Source organism: Lepeophtheirus salmonis, chromosome 3 (assembly GCF_016086655.4).
Source record: "Lepeophtheirus salmonis chromosome 3, UVic_Lsal_1.4, whole genome shotgun sequence".
Lineage (NCBI taxonomy): Eukaryota > Metazoa > Arthropoda > Copepoda > Siphonostomatoida > Caligidae > Lepeophtheirus > Lepeophtheirus salmonis.
The window spans coordinates 5,491,435-5,508,615 of NC_052133.2; the positions used below are offsets into that span (position 1 = coordinate 5,491,435).

Genomic DNA, 17,181 nt, shown 5'->3' on the forward strand with positions numbered 1-17,181 from the left:
TGGCACTGATTCACAACTTCCTTTGATTGATTATGGGCGATAAGCCTGAAAATGTTTTACTCGAAGTTGATCTATTATTGCACTACTCTTTACCATTATGAAAAATATATTACAGTTTATAAGTATTGTCTAATTATCATAATAATTAAATCAAGCAGATAATGTAGTACATAAATTGCCTTCAAGACCCTTAAGATAGACCTGATGGTATCTGACAATTTTAGGACAATCAGAAAAGAGAAGGAAAAAACATGCTCCACTCTTTCCCCTGAGTCCTTTAGCCAACTCAAATGCCAATGCATCCGCTGATATAAAACTACGAGGTTTAGAGATTTATTTATTATTTTTCCGATAGTTGGGTGACATTTTGCTTTGTCGACATTGTCATAACTTGTAATACATTGCCACATGACGTATATGAATAAAAAGCACACGTTATTTCAATGAAATGGAGATTATGTTGAAAAGTCATTTGTAATAAAGTTTTATCTAAGCCCAGTAGTTTGGCTTCTATATGTTCTTTCGTATTTGTGTTGGCTATCCCCTCATACATACATATTTGTCTTCTCATGTTTCAATTACCTTTTTTTTATGCAAATATTTTGAAATATTCGTGTATAAACAACATTTTTTAAGATACATACATATGGAGAGATATAAAATGTTCTTTCAAGGAAAGGAAGGGTCTTCTCAAAAAGTATTCATTGGATTTTTTTTTGTGTCATACACTTATTGTCTGGTTGAGTGTTGCTATTTTTCAAAAGGACGAAGAGGTAGAAATTATACGATTCAATTCTTTAGCATCTTTATGAATATTCTTTTATTTTCCTATGGTTCTATTGTTTAGAAGCAAATATACTTTGTGTAGAAGGTAAGACTTATTTACATGTTCTGATTACATGCACATTACACACGTATACAAAAGCGTAGTAGAAACATAGGCAATAATCCCCCCTCCCCCATTTCTGGGGAACCAATTAATAACCACGGCAATATTTGAGTTTTTTTTAATCAAGAAGGAATAATTTTTCTAAATAATGCTACTCACAAATAATTGGGAAAAATATTAGAGAATTTATTCTACAGTTTGTCCAAAAAATAATGGTGGTACTAAAAATATCCGTTTTATTGTAAAAAAAAAATATTTTTGGTGCGAAAAAAATGCAATTGGGCTTATACAATCCTTTGGCAATATTGAATTTTTCTTATGCAATAATTTTTGATGATTACATCATACATCAGTATAAAAGGGCTCAGAAATCACCGCAGGATGTTAGTTGAAATTCAATATCCGAAATGGTGAGAGAGCACTCTTTGGTGACCAGGGCAAAGACTGTTGGCATGATAGAGGGTGGATCAAGCAAGAGAGACGTTGCTCAAAGGTTACAGCTTCCTCTCGGGACCATTGAGAGCTGGTGTAAGAAAAGGAAGGATGGACAAACCCTTGCAAATCAGAAGGGTCGAGGAAGGAAGAAAAAAATTAGGAAAGTTCCCAAATTGGTAATTTCAAAATCTTTGACCAAAAATAGGCAATCCCCAAGGAAACTAGTAGCAAGATTGACTTCAAAGGGCTATCCAATATCCAAGTCATGTGTCCACAACTACCTGAGGCACTCTTTGAATGCTTTGCCATACAAACCTCGTCTATACCCTAAACTTTCAGAAAGCCAAAGGAAGGCCCGGATTCAATTATCTCGTGAGCAGAAACACTGGACTGCAGATGACTGGAAATGTATCCTGTCCAGTGATGAAAGTCCATTTGGACATGAAATAGCACAAGATAAGGGAGATGTGGAAACCAACAGTGAAATTTCCTCTGAAAATTCAACTTTGGGCCGTTATCAGCCACCAGGCAGGGTCAGATCTTCACCTTATTCCACGAAACCAAACTGTTACGGCCGAGTACTACGTAACGGAGATTCTTAGCAATTCTCTGATGTTATCTTTGTCTCTTACTGAAGAAACTGTACCTCCTGTGAAGAGGAAAATGTTGTCTGACACATCACAAAACAAAAGACATATTGACAAACGGCACACAAGTGGTGTTCAGACAACTTGGATTCTTTCTGGGGCAAAGGCACATGGTCTTCCAACAGTTATGATTTGATCCCATTGAAAATTTGTGATCCGTGGTCCAGAGAGAACTCTATGAACATGCGCCAGCAACTTCAGAGGATGAATTAAAAAAAAAACTTGCTTAGGTTATTTCATGATTTTTTTTGAAAAAACCACCATCAATTGTTTGATATAATACTGTATTTAACTCTATGTACGTTCATGGTCGCTATCAGGGATGGGAATAAACATTATTTATATACAATTGAAAGAAATTCGTTGGTCACAAAATATAATTGGTAATGATAAAAATCGTGCGTATTTTGGCCATTTTAAAACTTTATTTGCCAGTAGTAATTGCAACATGTCATTACAGTTGTACAAAATATGATCAATAACAAATAGTTTGTAGTAGCCATCTGAAGATGCTATATTTCTATTTTTCAAAGCTGTTATTAATATAATTAAGGAGGAAATATCTAAGTATAAAGTAATAGCTAGTGATTGTGCTCATAAAAGAGAGAAAGAAAAATCCTTAGAGTATAATTGAAGATCGACATCGGATTAATTCCAGGCTATGTGTTCATACTATATATGTAAAGAGTAGGATTTTCGTATATTTTCTTTCTTTAACGGATGCTTGCAGCTAATCTTATAAAAAGTCTTGACAGCTAAGCTGCTCTCCTCCAAAACATTCTTCAAATTGTCAACATTACCAGGTTCATTTTCACAGGTCATATTTTCTATAACTCCTGATATCACTATAAACTATAGTGCTTCGTACTCGCTGATACGTAGAATTTTCAAAATAGGAAGAATAATTAGTACAGAAAAATATACTTTTTTTTACACCCACCACAATTTAGAGAATTCTCTTATCCAGAGGCGTCTGCAGGATTATATTTGAGGGGGAGAGGGGAGGCCTTGGTTTTGGGAATTTATTTTGAAATAACATCCAAAACTTAAAATTCTGAAATATTAAATTTTCTTGTAAAAAAGAAAAATTCCTTAATTCAAGAAGGGGCTACACCCCCTCCGGCCCATCCTATGTGGACGCCCCTGCATTCCATAATTAAAAACTAGAATTGAGTCCAATTCGAATTGTCAATCTTTAACTGTACACAAAAGCACAAGCACAAATATGTATTTTAAATTAATTAAGATTTTTTTCCCCCCTGAATAGATTATTTCGATATCAACGATGAGGTTCAGGTAACTATGTATTCACACAAAAAAGTTTTAATGAATCAATAACATTTTCCCAATATTTATATTTATCAAATATGTTTAATCATTATAGACTGAAAAGTCCCTAAACAGTGAAAATAGAGGTGAAAGTGATGAAGAAATTGGTGAAAATCTGGAATTTACAGAAGCACCAGGTGCATTCCAAAATATGTTAAATTACAATTTATATATTCTACCAAATACTAATCTACTTTTTTATTCTTAAATCCAGTGAATGATAAAATAAATGGTAAGTTTCCAAAAAAAAAAAAAAAGTGTCATTCCATTTTCCCCCTCATTAATTAATTATATAAATGGAAAAAGCACTGTAATTTTTGAAGATGTAGTAAATTATTTTTATTGTTAAGAGACTCTAGGAAAAGAATTGGCATCTAAGATTCAACGTGAAACTTTTTTTTAAATATGAAAGACTGTAAAGTTCCCAACTGCGCGTAAAAATAAGGATGAATTTATGGGTAGAAAGAAGGAATATGTAAGGAAAAACGCAAATCTCAATACAGTTCGTATCTCCCAACTGAAATATAAACAAAACTTTGCACCCAATTCAAAATTCGTAGATTGCTCAACAATCGTTTGTTTTTAAATAAATGTCTGCCCTACCTGAGACTATAGTAAAAAAAATTAAAAGAATAATAATAAAATGCAAAACAAACAGTCAGGGCTTTTATAAAAAAACGTCACCAAAAAATTTCACGAATAAATTAATTAAAATGTAAACTCACAGCAATCCCCCCAAAAAAATTCACACCCCTGATCCTTCACAAAATCTGGAGTCCGTAGGATTATATTTTTTTTGTATAAGTCTTGGTTTTTGGATATTTTTTCGAAAAAAAATCAACTTTGTTGATTTTTGTATAATTATAAATAAAATAAATTCAAAATTGAAATTAATATGCAGCTGACGATTGAAGGGTAATCAGAGAGGGAAAAATGATGCATTCAATGATATTCATGTCAAGTCTTTCCCTAGAGTTCTTTGGCTATTGTAAGACATGGTCATTTAACGAAATGGGATGTTCATTCAACAATATATTCTTTTCTAATTAAATATGAGAAATTTTTTTATAACTATCCATTTAATTAAAGTTTATTTTATTTGGCAGAAGGAGATGGGGCCTATAACGTTATTAAACCAGGTAGGTCTTTTTTGATAAATTTTCAATGAATGTACTGATTCAAAAAATCTTTAGGAAATGTTATGAATACAACATGGACGACTGAAGGTAAAGGGGTTCAACATTATTTAATACTTTTACATTCTAAGCAATTCCATATTTTAGGGAATACTGTCATCACAACAACAAAAAAAGGTATTTGAACATTAAATGAATAAATTACTTAAATAATTTAGATAAAACCACAAACACTCTACTTGTAATTTGAAACAATAAAGAGCTGTACTTAACGGTGAAGATTTTTATAAAATGTTTTTAATTGCTTTTTAAACAATATTTTTAACTTATTGGAGTTGTATTTCTTAGATGTCATTGCTTTAATTGATAGGAGGTTATTTAAATACTGATTATGAATACGGAAAAATTTTGGAAGACAATTTTTCCAAAAATAATTAAACTATCAAAAGGTCCCACTCCATTTACGCTTCATTTTATTGCTAGAACTTTGTAGTATGTTTCTAAAATGTATATTTTGAATCACTGCAATCTTTGTTATTGCTATGATAAAATATTTTCTAGGAATTATACGTATTTTTAGCCCTTTCTAATAAAGGTTTCGTGAATATAATTACACTTTTTACTTATAAGTTGTTTTTTTTCTATTATTTTCAATGAGAGGCGTACTTGTTGCTACCAAATCTATTAATCAAGTGGCGAAACGAATACCACATGCTCAAAGATTATAAATAATAATCGGAATCGCAAATTCAACATATAAATATTTATTATTATTTATGACTAGTATTAAACTATTAATTACTTTTCTAAGTCAAGAAAAAAAATAGCCCAAAATATAATATTTGAAATTTAATTTAACCTTTCAAATTGTTTATCCAAAAAATTAAATGTTCTGTTAATAACTATGTATTTTTGAAATGTTTCTCTTTTTTAATTAGAAATTTTTTTTCAAAAAAATTTATATTAGAAATTTAATTTTTCAATTTTTTTTCCAAAAATTTACTTTTTTGAGAACAGCTGTAGATTTTTGAAATTTTTCCATTTTTTAATTAGAATTTTTTTTTCAAAAAAATTTATATTAGAAATTTAATATTTCTATTTTTTTTCAAAAAAATTTATATTAGAAAACTAATTTTTCTATTTTTTTTTCACAAAAATTTATATTAGAAATTTAATTTTTCTATTTTCTTCCAAAAAATTTACTTTTTGAGAACAGCTGTAGATTTTTGAATGTTTTTCCAACAAATGTAATATTGGAATTTTTTCCCGGAATATTTAATATCTTATGACTACTGTAAATTTTTAAGAATAGACATGGGTTTTTGAATTTTTTTTCACAAAAAAATTACTTTTTTGTAAATAGCTGTTAATTTTTGGATTTTTTTTTAAATATTAAATTACATATTTGAATTTTATTTTTTAAATTTAATATTTAAAATTTCATTTGTAAGTTTTTTTCCAAAGATTTTTTTTTTTCAAAAAAAATTTAATTTTGAAAAATGTTATTGGAATCGTTGGATTTGAAATTCATTTTAATGACATTCTTAATACAAACTTAATTAATAGTGTTGAGTTTCGGTCTGGAAATCCTAGACCGGTATGAGATCATTATATTTCTTGATGGGGCGAACTAATTTGTTCCAACAAAAAGCTGGGGTTGGAACGGTCTCATAGAAGAATTCAGTCTAAATCGGTCCGAAGGAAAAATTCATTCTTGTTCAGTCCCAAAAATATTGGTTTAGACCGATTTTACAGATAAATCGTTTTCAAACCCAGCCCCTCCCAAAATTTAATCCTGATCTGTGGGCGGTCCTTGTTATACAATTTGTACACTTATTAAAGACGGTAAAAATCATATGACGTCATTTTACCGATGTTTGCAATTTAGAAACAGACCTGACTTCATGATAAACTCATGTTTAAAATAAGTCTAGATTGAATTTTAAATGACACCGATTTTTTTATTTTTTTTGTGAGACTGATTTATTTCAATATTATTTGAGGAATCAAATTAGTCAGATTCAACATAATTCATAACGGTTAGAGACGAAGATAGAATGTCCAGACAAAATACTAACACTCATATGTATATATAGGGTTTTCCAATCGGTTATGATTTATAATACTTTGATAAATTAAGGTTTAACCCTTTTTTTTTAACTAGGATTTTTTGCACCCCAATTTTGATAAAATCATTTTTAATATGTTTTTTGGTCTCATATTGTATTACACCTATTTTTTATTTTTTTTCGAAAAAAATCTCAGAATTACGATATGTTTTAGAACAAATACTGTATACATATAAGAGACGACAGGATCAAAATTAATTCAAGCTACTTCTTATAATATTATTTTTTTTTTTTTTGAATAAAATTTCAAAAACCCATAGCAGTGTACAAAAAACTAAATTTTTTCACAAAAAAATCTAAAATCTACAGTTTTTCACAATTTTTTCTTGAAAATCAAAGTTTAAATATAACATTTTTTTCGACAAAATTTGCAATATTAAATATTATTATTACCTACTTGGTAAATTGTAATAATAACGAGTGTTGACTGTAGGTATTTCAAAAATGTTTAGATTGATTTATAATGTAAATTATAGAAATGGATTTAATAGATAATTATAATTTCAAATGCTGAAGAATAAATACATTAAATTTTTGTTAAAAATTAAAAATAGCAAAAAAAAAAAAAAAATATTCAATACAAAAAATCAAAAACCGAAAAATTCCCTGACGGGTTGAATAGCTTATTTTTTAAATTTAATTAACCCTTTCAACTTTTCCCTGTCTTTTAAACTATAGATAATTTAACTTCGGGATCCGGAATAATTCGTGAGTATCAGAGATTAATACTCGATAAATGAGAGGTGTAGTAATTTGATTTCAATCTATTTATTTTCTGCTTCAACAGCAAAAACTACATCAAAAGCTGGTGAGTTAAAGAGTTTTTCCTTTCTTTTCAACTTTTTTCTTTTCTATAAATTATATGTAGGTAATTCAACTTTAGAATTCAAAAAATCCTGTGAGTATTATAAAATAATTAAAAATCGAAAAACTTTTACAAGTGTTACAATTTGATTCAAATCTCTGAATTTTTAGCTCCAGTAGAAAATGTTCCATCAAATTCTGGTAAGTATATACATATTGAAAAGGTTGAAAAAATCGTTAGTACTGAGGTTAGTGTAAACAAAAATGTTTTTCGAAAATTTGTCTAAAAGTCAGAAAAATGATGTTGGATTAATATATATGTTGTGTTCTAGTTATGAGCTATGTACAAGTATGTGCAATTTCTTGGTCTTAAAATGCACTACTTAATTGCGATATTTGTTATTCTAATTATGGCTATTGTGTATTTACGAGTAATATAATTGTGGGCATTTTAACTATTTAATGTGTGAGATTATACTAATATTTTTTGTATTAAAATAGCCAAAAATTACATCAATCATCCATCGAATATTCAATGATTGCGTTATCCTCATACAAAATACAATAACTCCTTCATTTAAAATTATTCATATCATTTTTTGGTTGCAACTTGTAGACAAAATATATAGAGATTAGCTATATATTAAGTCATATCTTTTAATTAGCTAGAGGCTCTTGAAAAACTTATAATGAGTATGGTAATTTTTGACGGCTAGAATGTTGTATTTTTTCAATTGCATTAGTCAACTATCAACTTTTTACTATCCTTTAATTTCTAGAGAATTCGACATCAGGATCAGAAATATCTCGTGAGTATTAGAAATTAAAACTCAATAAATGACTAATATTGTAATTCTATTTCAATCTTTGGATTTTTTTAGCTTCAACAGCAAATGTTACATCAAATTCTGGTAAACAAGGACATTTAAAAACAGTTTTTCTAATAAAAAAATCAATGGCATCGTTAGTTCCTTCAAAATTTGTAGGAAAATCATAAATATAATGGAAAAAACAAACAAGAATTGCATTAGTTTATTGCAATTTTTAATTTATTTGAATTAATTAGATGCTATTGCCAACCTCATTATCAGGATGGTAACAGTTGAATAGTCTAAGCTGATTCTTTTCTTTCCAAAATTATATATAGATAATTCAACGTCAAGTTCCGGGATATCTCGTGAGTGTCATAAATTATGACTTGATAAACCACTTCTGTTCTACTTGCATTTCAATCTTTGTATTTTCAGCTACAACAGCAAATCCTCAAACAAACTCTGGTAAGCAAAGGCTATTAAAAGAAGTTATCTAAAAAAACTATCTAAATCAATCATTCTTAACTTTGATAAAATTCGTCTTTTTCGGAAATTTATTTCTTTGAATGGATGAGATGTTATTGCAATACTTATTATGAGATTATCAATATTATGAAACTAGATATTTGCCTTTTTTATTTGAATTAAATCTTTTTTTATACTTGTCTTCAAAATTTTAGAAACTTCAACTCTAGGATCGAGAATACCTAGTAAGTGTTTGAAATTATGACTCAATTAATTTTTGACAAAAGAAAAAAAAAAAAAAAACGAAATCAGTCGCAAAAAAATGAATGCATCATTTTATAGAATGTAAAACTTTTTATAGATTTGCCTGATCATAAAAAAAAAGACGGATTGGGAACCAAAACTTGTAGTAGTTATGACTAAATTACGAAAAACGTGATTTTTATGTTGTCAAGAAAGGACAGGTCAAAACCAATTTTTCAGATGTTTAAATACTATATTTAGCATTATTTTTATTCATTATGTCTTCCTTTACAAAAAATAACAGACTCGACACGCTCGCAAACAGATGAGCAGCGCTTGTCCATGAAGGCTGTGTCCATTACCTACCACGCTGTTACAACGACAGCTCGGAGAGAATCCAAATTTGGATGAGATGTGACAGTCATTCTCTTCCAAGACACCCCCAACTGAAAAGTCAGGAGGGCGGAGGTCAGGGCTGGAGGAGGGCTACATTAAAGCAGCCCAGAAATCAGTTATATTGTTGCTCCAGAAGTTTTGAGTCTTGTTAGCTGTAAACAATTATAAACACCATTCCCAATCTTATTGGCCTCTTGATATTGTAGGCGGTCTGGATGGAAATGTCAACAGACTCTGCAGCCTTCTCGGGGCTAACACTTGCACAGAGGACATGCGTTGTTTTTTGTTGTTGCTCTGAAATTTTACACTTAAAGACATGGGATAAAAACAAAACATGCTTATTGTCCACCTGCTGTTTGATTGCGTAATGAAACCTGGTAATTAAAAATAACGGGGATAAATTAATTGTTAGATGATACTTCAAGTTTTTGGGACCCCTCTGTATTTTGGATTTCATTTTTTACAAGTTTTTATGTTACTTAAATCATTTTCTTTATTTTGATCCTTCCTCTATTAGTAAGAGGCTCTAAAAAACGTACTATGAGATGATATCATGTAAAACAAATTTTGATAGTCTGAGTTGCTATTTTGTCAATGGATTTAACCTATTTTAAATTTCTCTTTTCCTTTAAATTGTAGATAATTCAACTTTAGGATCTACGATATCTCGTGAGTGTGAGAGATTATTATTGTAATTTCATTTCAATCCTTGTATTTTCAGTGTCAACAGAAAGCACTCCTTCAAATTCTGGTAAGCAATGGTAATTGAATACAGCTATTAATAAAATTGATAGCCTGCCCCCCGCTTTTTTCCAATGAATTATCCTTTTTTTAACGTTTTTCAACTCCAACAGAAAATGCTCCATCAAATTCTGGCTAGTAACTAGAATCAAATCAACTCAGTTTTGAATAACATGATAACATAATTATTTCTTAAGATAAAATATGGGACTTTTTTATAAAATTTGTCTCCAAAAGATCAAATTTAAGTGGGATTTTATTTATAAAAAAGTATTTTTTTAAGGGCATTAAATGATCTCTTGAATTTGACAAAAATTTCTTCCTGGACAAAATCCTCAAACTGCTTCACAATAACGGTATAAATTAATCCTACAACAATAACATTTGCTCGTCACTCTTGAGAGTAGCCGGTTTGCTATTTAGGATTTAGAGTTGAGTAAAGTTAAATCTGTAGCTTTGTTTTCCCGTGATACTTTTCTATTCCAATTGGAAATCTTGAACAGAACCATAAACTTGCCAATGTAATTGTTAGTTGTTCTAAATCTTTTATGATGACCAAACATTTTACAACACCCATTAGAATTTATAAAAACAGTTTCCTCATATTTGCTACTTCTTTTTCCTCCATCCAGACATTTGATTTTGATTCGGGGTTTCAAAATGTATTGTATTAGAGTTTTAGGGTTAAATTTTATTTATTCAAATTAAAAAAAAACCATAGAAATACATTATATAAGTAAGAAATTTTTTGATTCCCTTGGCTTTTTCTTTAATTAATTGAAATTCAACTTTCTTCTTCCATACAATATTCTAGATAATTCAACTTCAGAATCTGGAATATATCGTGAGTGTTATAAATTATGGCTCGATCAAATAACTGTTGCTGTAATTTAATTTCAATTCTTGCATTTTCAGCTACAACAACAAACGCTCAAACGAATTATGGTAAGTAAAAACAACTGAAGAAAGTTAATTAAAAAAAATGATAGGATCGATAATTCTTACCTTTTTCATTTATTTGAATGGATTTTGATTTCTTTATTCAAATGAGTCAATTATTTTCTTCAACTTTTTCTTTAAATTATAGAGAATTCAACTTTAGGATCAGGAATATTACGTAAGCTTTAGAAATTAAGACTCCATAAATGATTGACGTTGTAATTTGAATTCAATTTATCCGATTTCAGCTTCCACAACAAACGCATCATCAAATTCTGGTAAGAAAAACAGTTGAAAGAAATTTTAAAAATACTGATATTTACTTTTCGAAAATACATAATATTTTCAAATTTTCCCTAAAGAGACAAGAATAAATTAATTAAATTTCTTTGAATAAATTCGAAGCATACAAAATCATGATTATAATTGTAGCAAATTTTTAATAGCCTGAGTTGATTCGTTTTTCAATTGAATTAATATTATTTTCTTTTTTTCCATTTTTTTATTTTTCAATATTGTAGAGAATTCAACTTCAGGAATACCTCGTAAGTATTATAAATTACGACTTGATACTGTAATTGGTATTTTTAGTTTTAAAAGCAAATGCTCAAACAAATTTTGGTGGCAAAAACAATTGAAATCAGTTATTAAAAATTGAAAACATCAATAGTACTTACTTATTAAATATTTATTTTTGTATAAAATTTGTCTGAAAAGGATAAAATGGATGATGCTTTTTAATTTAAAAAAAAATATATTTCATTGAAAAATGTTTTTTTAATATAATGATATTGAGTTGAAGCAATTAAAATTTGTGTTATGAGCAGGAAAAAAGTTGAGTTGTCTTAACTTTTTTTTCTTCAATTGAATTAATGTTCAAAATTCTAAGAAAATCTACTTCATTAATACCTATTAAATATTATAATTTAAGACTCTATAAATAAATTTGTAGCTTCAACAGCAAAAACTTTATCAAGTTCTGGTATGTAAAGTGTTTTTTTTTCGTTTTTAACCTTGTTTTTTTTTTTTTTTTGTATAAATTATATTTAGATAATTCAACTTCAGGATCTGGAATATCTCGTGAGTGTCAGAAATTTAAACTCAATAAATTATTAAAATTAAATTAGAACATTTATAGTTCCATTTTCAGCTCCCACAACCAACACAAATTATAGTAAGCAAAGACAATGGAAAGCAGATATAAAAAAATCGATATCATTATTAATTCCTTCCTTTAAAATATGGAACCTTATTTAAATGTGTCTGTGATTGATAAAACGGACGTTGGAGTACATATAAAAAAAAAAAAAAAAAAAAAACACACTTCTTACAATATTAGACATTTATTTTTTTAAATTGATTAGAGGTTGTTGAAATACGTATTCTGAGTATGGGAAAATTTTGAAAAGCTGTTTGTGTTCTTTTTCATTTGAATTAAATTGAAATATAACTTTTTTAATTAAAAAAATAAATATATATATTTAGAGAATGGAACAAAAGGATCGGAAATATTTCGTGAGTCACAGAAGTTAAATCTCAATAATTGGCAAGTATTGTGATTTGACTTAAATCTTTGCATTTTCAGCTATGACAGCAAACATCACAACAAATTTTGGTAAGTAAATAAGGACAAACAGTAGAAAACAGTTTTTTTAATTGATAACATCGTCAATACATGTTATAAATACATCACTTTTTTTAGATTATTCTGAAAATTAGTTAAATAATATCGACTCAATATTATTATCATAACTTTTGATAATTCTATAATTCTTTTTTAATATTCTTATTTCAATGAAATAACGAATTTTTAAATAAATATTTATGCTTCTTTGATTTTTTTTCCTTTGTATTGAATTTTATTAAATAGTAAGAGGGTATGAAAACATATTATAAGTTTATCTCATGTTTGCCAAAATATTATAGTCAGAGTGTGCTGTTTTTCAATTCAGTTTACCTATTTTCAACTTTTTCCTTTCCATTATATTGTAGAGAATTCAACTTCAGGATCCAAAATATATTGTAAGTATTACAAATTAAGATTCAATAAATTGTAATTGGATTTCATTCTTTACATTTCCAGATTTAAAAGGAAACACTACATCCAGTTCTGGTAAGTCAGGATAATACAAATCCTTTTTTCTTTTTTTTAATTCATACTTATCAATTAAATAATTTCTTTTAAAATAGCCTGAAAAGAATTAAAATAGTGTAGATTATTAAAAGAACAACTTCTTAGCTAAATGAAACTATCATTTTTAATTAATATGAGGCCCTTTGAAATAATAGCAAAACTTTGATAGCCTGAGCTTTTTATTTGTTTAATTGAGTTATATAGAAATTCAACTTTTTTCTTTCCTAAAAAATTCTGAAGAATTTGACATTAGGATAAGGAATACCTCGTGAGTGTTACAAATTATTACTTTATAAACGACTGATATTGTAGCTTAATATCAATTATTGTATTTTAATCAGAGAGCAAACGCTACATCCAATTCAAGTAAGCAGAATGCAGTTTTAAAAAAATGATCACTGTTAATTTTTACCCATAACATGATACTTTAAAAAAAAATGTTTTTGAAAATATTAAAAATGCTGATATAACTTTTGAGTATTTCTTTTTCTATTTTGATAAGAGTAAATTATTTCAAAGGCTATCTAAAAATGTATGAATGATCACATCAATTACAAAATTCTGAATGGCTAATGAACTTTTATTTTCTCCCACAAAATTTTAGATAATTCAATATCAGGTTCCGGAGTACTTCGTGAGTGTTAGATATTATGATTCTATAAACTATCAAACTTGTTCGATTTTTTTTTTTTTTTTTTTCATTTTCAGCGTCAATAGCAAATGTTACATTAAATTCTGGTAAGTAAGAAGTGCCCTACATAAATGGATTATTGCATGCTGAGTCAGTGTTAGTTAGAGCTTTTTTTTTCCTTTATGAAAAGGAGTGAAAACTTCATTTTAAAAATATTTGTTTCTGCTAGTTTCTCTCTTTTGTCCAAAAATATAAATATTTTCAAAACAAAATTGTAACATTCTCGATAATGTCTTAAATTTATTGATTCCCACATTACTTTTTTATTTCCTTTGAATAATAGATAACTCAACTTCAGGAGAAGAAATACCTGGTGAGTATAAATTGATTTCCATCTTTGCATTTTCAGCTTCAATAACAATCCCACTTCAAAAACTGGTAAAGGTATTCTAATTAAACTTCAGTCAAACATAAAAATCAAACGAAATGTCATTTACTTATAATTATTGAAAAATAATTTTGGAACTCAATGTATTATTGAACATGGAAATTTGATTGTTTGCATGTTTTGCTTATGAAATTCGAACAGGAGTTTATTTTAGTGGGTGTATACATAATACATATGTACACTTACAAGGTGGTCGAAAATTACATTCTCATTAATTTCAATGTCATTAAATTAAGAGTATTGTCTGTAGGGGGTTTTCTTATACAAGTCTGAAATATTGCAACAGTGAGATGGGACTCAAACTACATATGACTTTTTTGGACATTCTGAACGGTCCTGTCCTAAATGTTATGGAAGGAGGATAACAGCTTTAAAAATAAAATACACTCTTCAGGTTACCAATACCAAAAAAAAATCACACGTTAAAAATGCTAAGGATTTACAACCCTAATTATATCCTTCTTGTTTCTACATACCTATATGAGCTCAATAGCTTTTCATTGGAGTGGTAAAACGGATATACTATCATAACTTTATTTTTAAACGCTGAATGAGCTCATTTTTCCATCTCTGCTAATAAGATTCCCATTAGATACACCAACATTCTTAACTGGATTGGATCAAGCAAATTTCTTCTACATGTAGAAGGGATTTTTTTTTTAATACGACTTAATTTAGGATCGATATCGGAGTAAATCCTGTCTATATCATTGCTAGATACAATGAGTGGATTGCGTGAATTTACTTAATCCCAAAGCTGCTCGCAGCTAATTTGATGAAACATCATGACAGCTAAGCTGCTCTCCTCCCAAACATTCTTCAAACTTAACATTCAGTTTCTTTTTTAAATTGTTATACCGGTGTTTCATATTATTTGAATCTTTGCCTTTGAGTATAGAGTGACTACGAATAGGACGCAAAATCAGTCCAATGAAATATTCTTTGATAAATGACATCATCATAGATATTTACCATTGTCGTCATCATTTAATTAGTGTAATTAGGCATACATTAAGAAAAATTGGGAAATATTACAGTATTTTAAAGAAACTAAATTAACTAATTAATTGGGAAGTTTTTGAAGGACCTTTAACTGGGACGAGAGGAGGCCAGACTGGACGGGACCGATTTTAAATCTTATATTAAGACGTTGTGGGTACTTCCTGTTTGTCAATTCTAGGACAATATTAAACCTGCAAAAAAGTATAAATTCAAACCATTATTATCTAAGTGATTGATTTTTTTTAATGGGAATCTATTTACGGACCAACCTGTACAGTTTAAACGTAATGCCTACGTTTGTTTATAGTTTAAGTCAGGATTAAAAGTAATAATTAAGAAGAGGTACGGTTTTTTTAATTATTAATAACTAGCAGAGGATGCTCACGTTGTAGGACCGAATAGAGGAGAATAAAAACAAAGAATGAAGGTAAAATAAAATAGACAGATGTAGAAAGAAATAGAGGGAAGAGATAATAAGAAGGAGAGAGATATAAAAAGAACATTTTATTTCGGTTAAAAACAGTAATAACTGAAGAGCCTCAAAAAATATCATAGGAACATGCTTGGTTATTTTACTTACTAAATTTTAAACTTGTCTCTTGGACCGTTTTAGATTCCATGTCTGATATATATAAGATGAATTTTTTGTTATATTTTACAGAATCTGTTCTGACTGCTCTTGGAGATGAAATTAATTTTACAAACCTTACGAATAATCTGGACATGTAAGCATATGTTTTTATCTATTTTTTTTTCTTGTAATTTTATCTAGGTAATATGACTTTTATTCAAAAGGAAATCTAGGCTAGATCGATTCAAAATTCTTCAAGAATATTATTTATCCGATGATTTTATGAGGTATTTATTATTCTTTTTTGAATCAAAACGTTATTGAATTATCATTTTTTTTTTTTTTGTAACTAACTATAAAAATATGATATATTTAATGGTCACAACTAATATTTTGTTATTTTGCTGATATAGACTGAGATATTTAGCTAATAATGAGTATGGAGAGAGAACAATTTGGTAATGCCATTTTCTTGTAAATGATGATTTGTTCAAGTTAAATGTGACATACATCACTTTTTTTTTTATTTGAATTTTCTTTTGAGTGGGTTACTCAAGCTTCTATAAATCACAAATCAAAAGCTGTTTAGCTCAAATAGGTACTAGCAAAAATTTTATAATTAGGGTTGTAAATTCTAAGCTTTTTTTGTTTTTTTGTTTTTTTTTGACAACCTGAAAGGTGAATTTTATTTTTGAAAGCTACTATTATTATTGTTTAATTATTTAGGAAAGAATATTATAGTATATAACTCCTTATATAATTGAGGATCAACATCGGAGTAATTCTTGGCTATATGTTCTTGCTATTTACAAAGTGGGTTTGTACTTATTTCCTTCTTTCCCTCCTACTTGAAGTAATAAAATGCACTAACAGCTACGCTGCTCCTCCTTCTAATGGTTAAGGTGATCATATTAATTTTCAGGGTTTTTTTATGTGCCCAAATGCATATAATTTACAACCCTAGATTTAATATTTTAGTAATTTAATTTTGTACTACGGATATTTATAATGTTTCTCGCAAAAACGTTTATTCTTTCAAAATAATTAATCTTTTCAATGAAAAATATCACATAATTTCTCTCAGTTACTTAAACAAACTTTAAGTGTAAAAGCATGTAGCTAAATCTTTGAGCAATATTGATTCTTTTAAGACCTTCTTAAAAGAAAATTCAATTTTTTTAATGACACACTCTAATACATATGTATTTCTAGAAAGAAAAACTTAAGAATTCCATAGAAGATCGAACTATACGGAACGATGATATATTAATTTATTCTTATTGAATGTAACTTTCCTTACAATGTTATTATTTTAACCAATATAAACATTCACATTTACCTTCTTTGTAATTTTACTAATACTAAACACTGAACCATTACTCAGTCAACTGTAGTTAATTTAACTAATAAAATATAGTTTTTATTGAAAA

General features: G+C 28.1%; 2 protein-coding genes across 6 annotated transcripts; both read left to right on the top strand.

The window, feature by feature from the left end:
• Positions 1 to 570: 570 nt before the first annotated feature.
• Positions 571 to 10,050, top strand: LOC121114186 (uncharacterized). Its single transcript, XM_040708060.2, has 17 exons — positions 571 to 773; positions 848 to 871; positions 3,239 to 3,267; positions 3,356 to 3,437; positions 3,515 to 3,532; positions 4,407 to 4,439; positions 4,494 to 4,526; positions 4,584 to 4,613; positions 7,244 to 7,273; positions 7,353 to 7,373; positions 7,434 to 7,463; positions 7,541 to 7,570; positions 8,517 to 8,546; positions 8,617 to 8,646; positions 8,862 to 8,891; positions 9,925 to 9,954; positions 10,007 to 10,050. Exons 1-17 carry the CDS (start codon positions 647 to 649, stop codon positions 10,048 to 10,050), a joined length of 651 nt encoding a protein of 216 aa, XP_040563994.2. The 5' UTR covers positions 571 to 646.
• A 599-nt stretch (positions 10,051 to 10,649) lies between these two features.
• Positions 10,650 to 17,181, top strand: LOC139904898 (uncharacterized). Of its 5 annotated transcripts, none has more exons than XM_071886924.1 (18): positions 10,667 to 10,870; positions 10,942 to 10,971; positions 11,114 to 11,143; positions 11,214 to 11,243; positions 11,487 to 11,510; positions 12,016 to 12,045; positions 12,116 to 12,139; positions 12,451 to 12,480; positions 12,551 to 12,580; positions 12,958 to 12,987; positions 13,049 to 13,078; positions 13,704 to 13,733; positions 13,808 to 13,837; positions 14,074 to 14,103; positions 15,842 to 15,905; positions 15,976 to 16,038; positions 16,165 to 16,209; positions 16,964 to 17,181. In XM_071886924.1, coding segments are annotated over exons 9-18 (351 nt in total). In that variant the 5' UTR covers positions 10,667 to 10,870; positions 10,942 to 10,971; positions 11,114 to 11,143; positions 11,214 to 11,243; positions 11,487 to 11,510; positions 12,016 to 12,045; positions 12,116 to 12,139; positions 12,451 to 12,480; positions 12,551 to 12,552; the 3' UTR covers positions 16,965 to 17,181. The 5 variants fall into 5 exon arrangements, 4 of the variants coding, with proteins under 4 accessions (XP_071743026.1, XP_071743025.1, XP_071743024.1 ...); XM_071886923.1 differs by having other exon boundaries at positions 10,668 to 10,870; positions 12,104 to 12,139; XM_071886922.1 differs by lacking the exon at positions 12,116 to 12,139 and having other exon boundaries at positions 10,675 to 10,870.

Excerpts from the sequence above, each read along its gene's own strand:
- LOC121114186 (XM_040708060.2), top strand. The coding sequence starts at position 647 with ATGGAGAGATATAAAATGTTCTTTCAAGGAAAGGAAGGGTCTTCTCAA. Across the intron at positions 4,440-4,493 it reads CTATAACGTTATTAAACCAG|GAAATGTTATGAATACAACA; the intron begins GTAGGTCTTTTT and ends AAAAATCTTTAG. Across the intron at positions 4,614-7,243 it reads CATCACAACAACAAAAAAAG|ATAATTTAACTTCGGGATCC; the intron begins GTATTTGAACAT and ends TTTAAACTATAG.
- LOC139904898 (XM_071886924.1), top strand. The coding sequence starts at position 12,553 with ATGACAGCAAACATCACAACAAATTTTG. Across the intron at positions 12,581-12,957 it reads AAACATCACAACAAATTTTG|AGAATTCAACTTCAGGATCC; the intron begins GTAAGTAAATAA and ends ATTATATTGTAG. Across the intron at positions 16,039-16,164 it reads TTATCCGATGATTTTATGAG|ACTGAGATATTTAGCTAATA; the intron begins GTATTTATTATT and ends TTGCTGATATAG.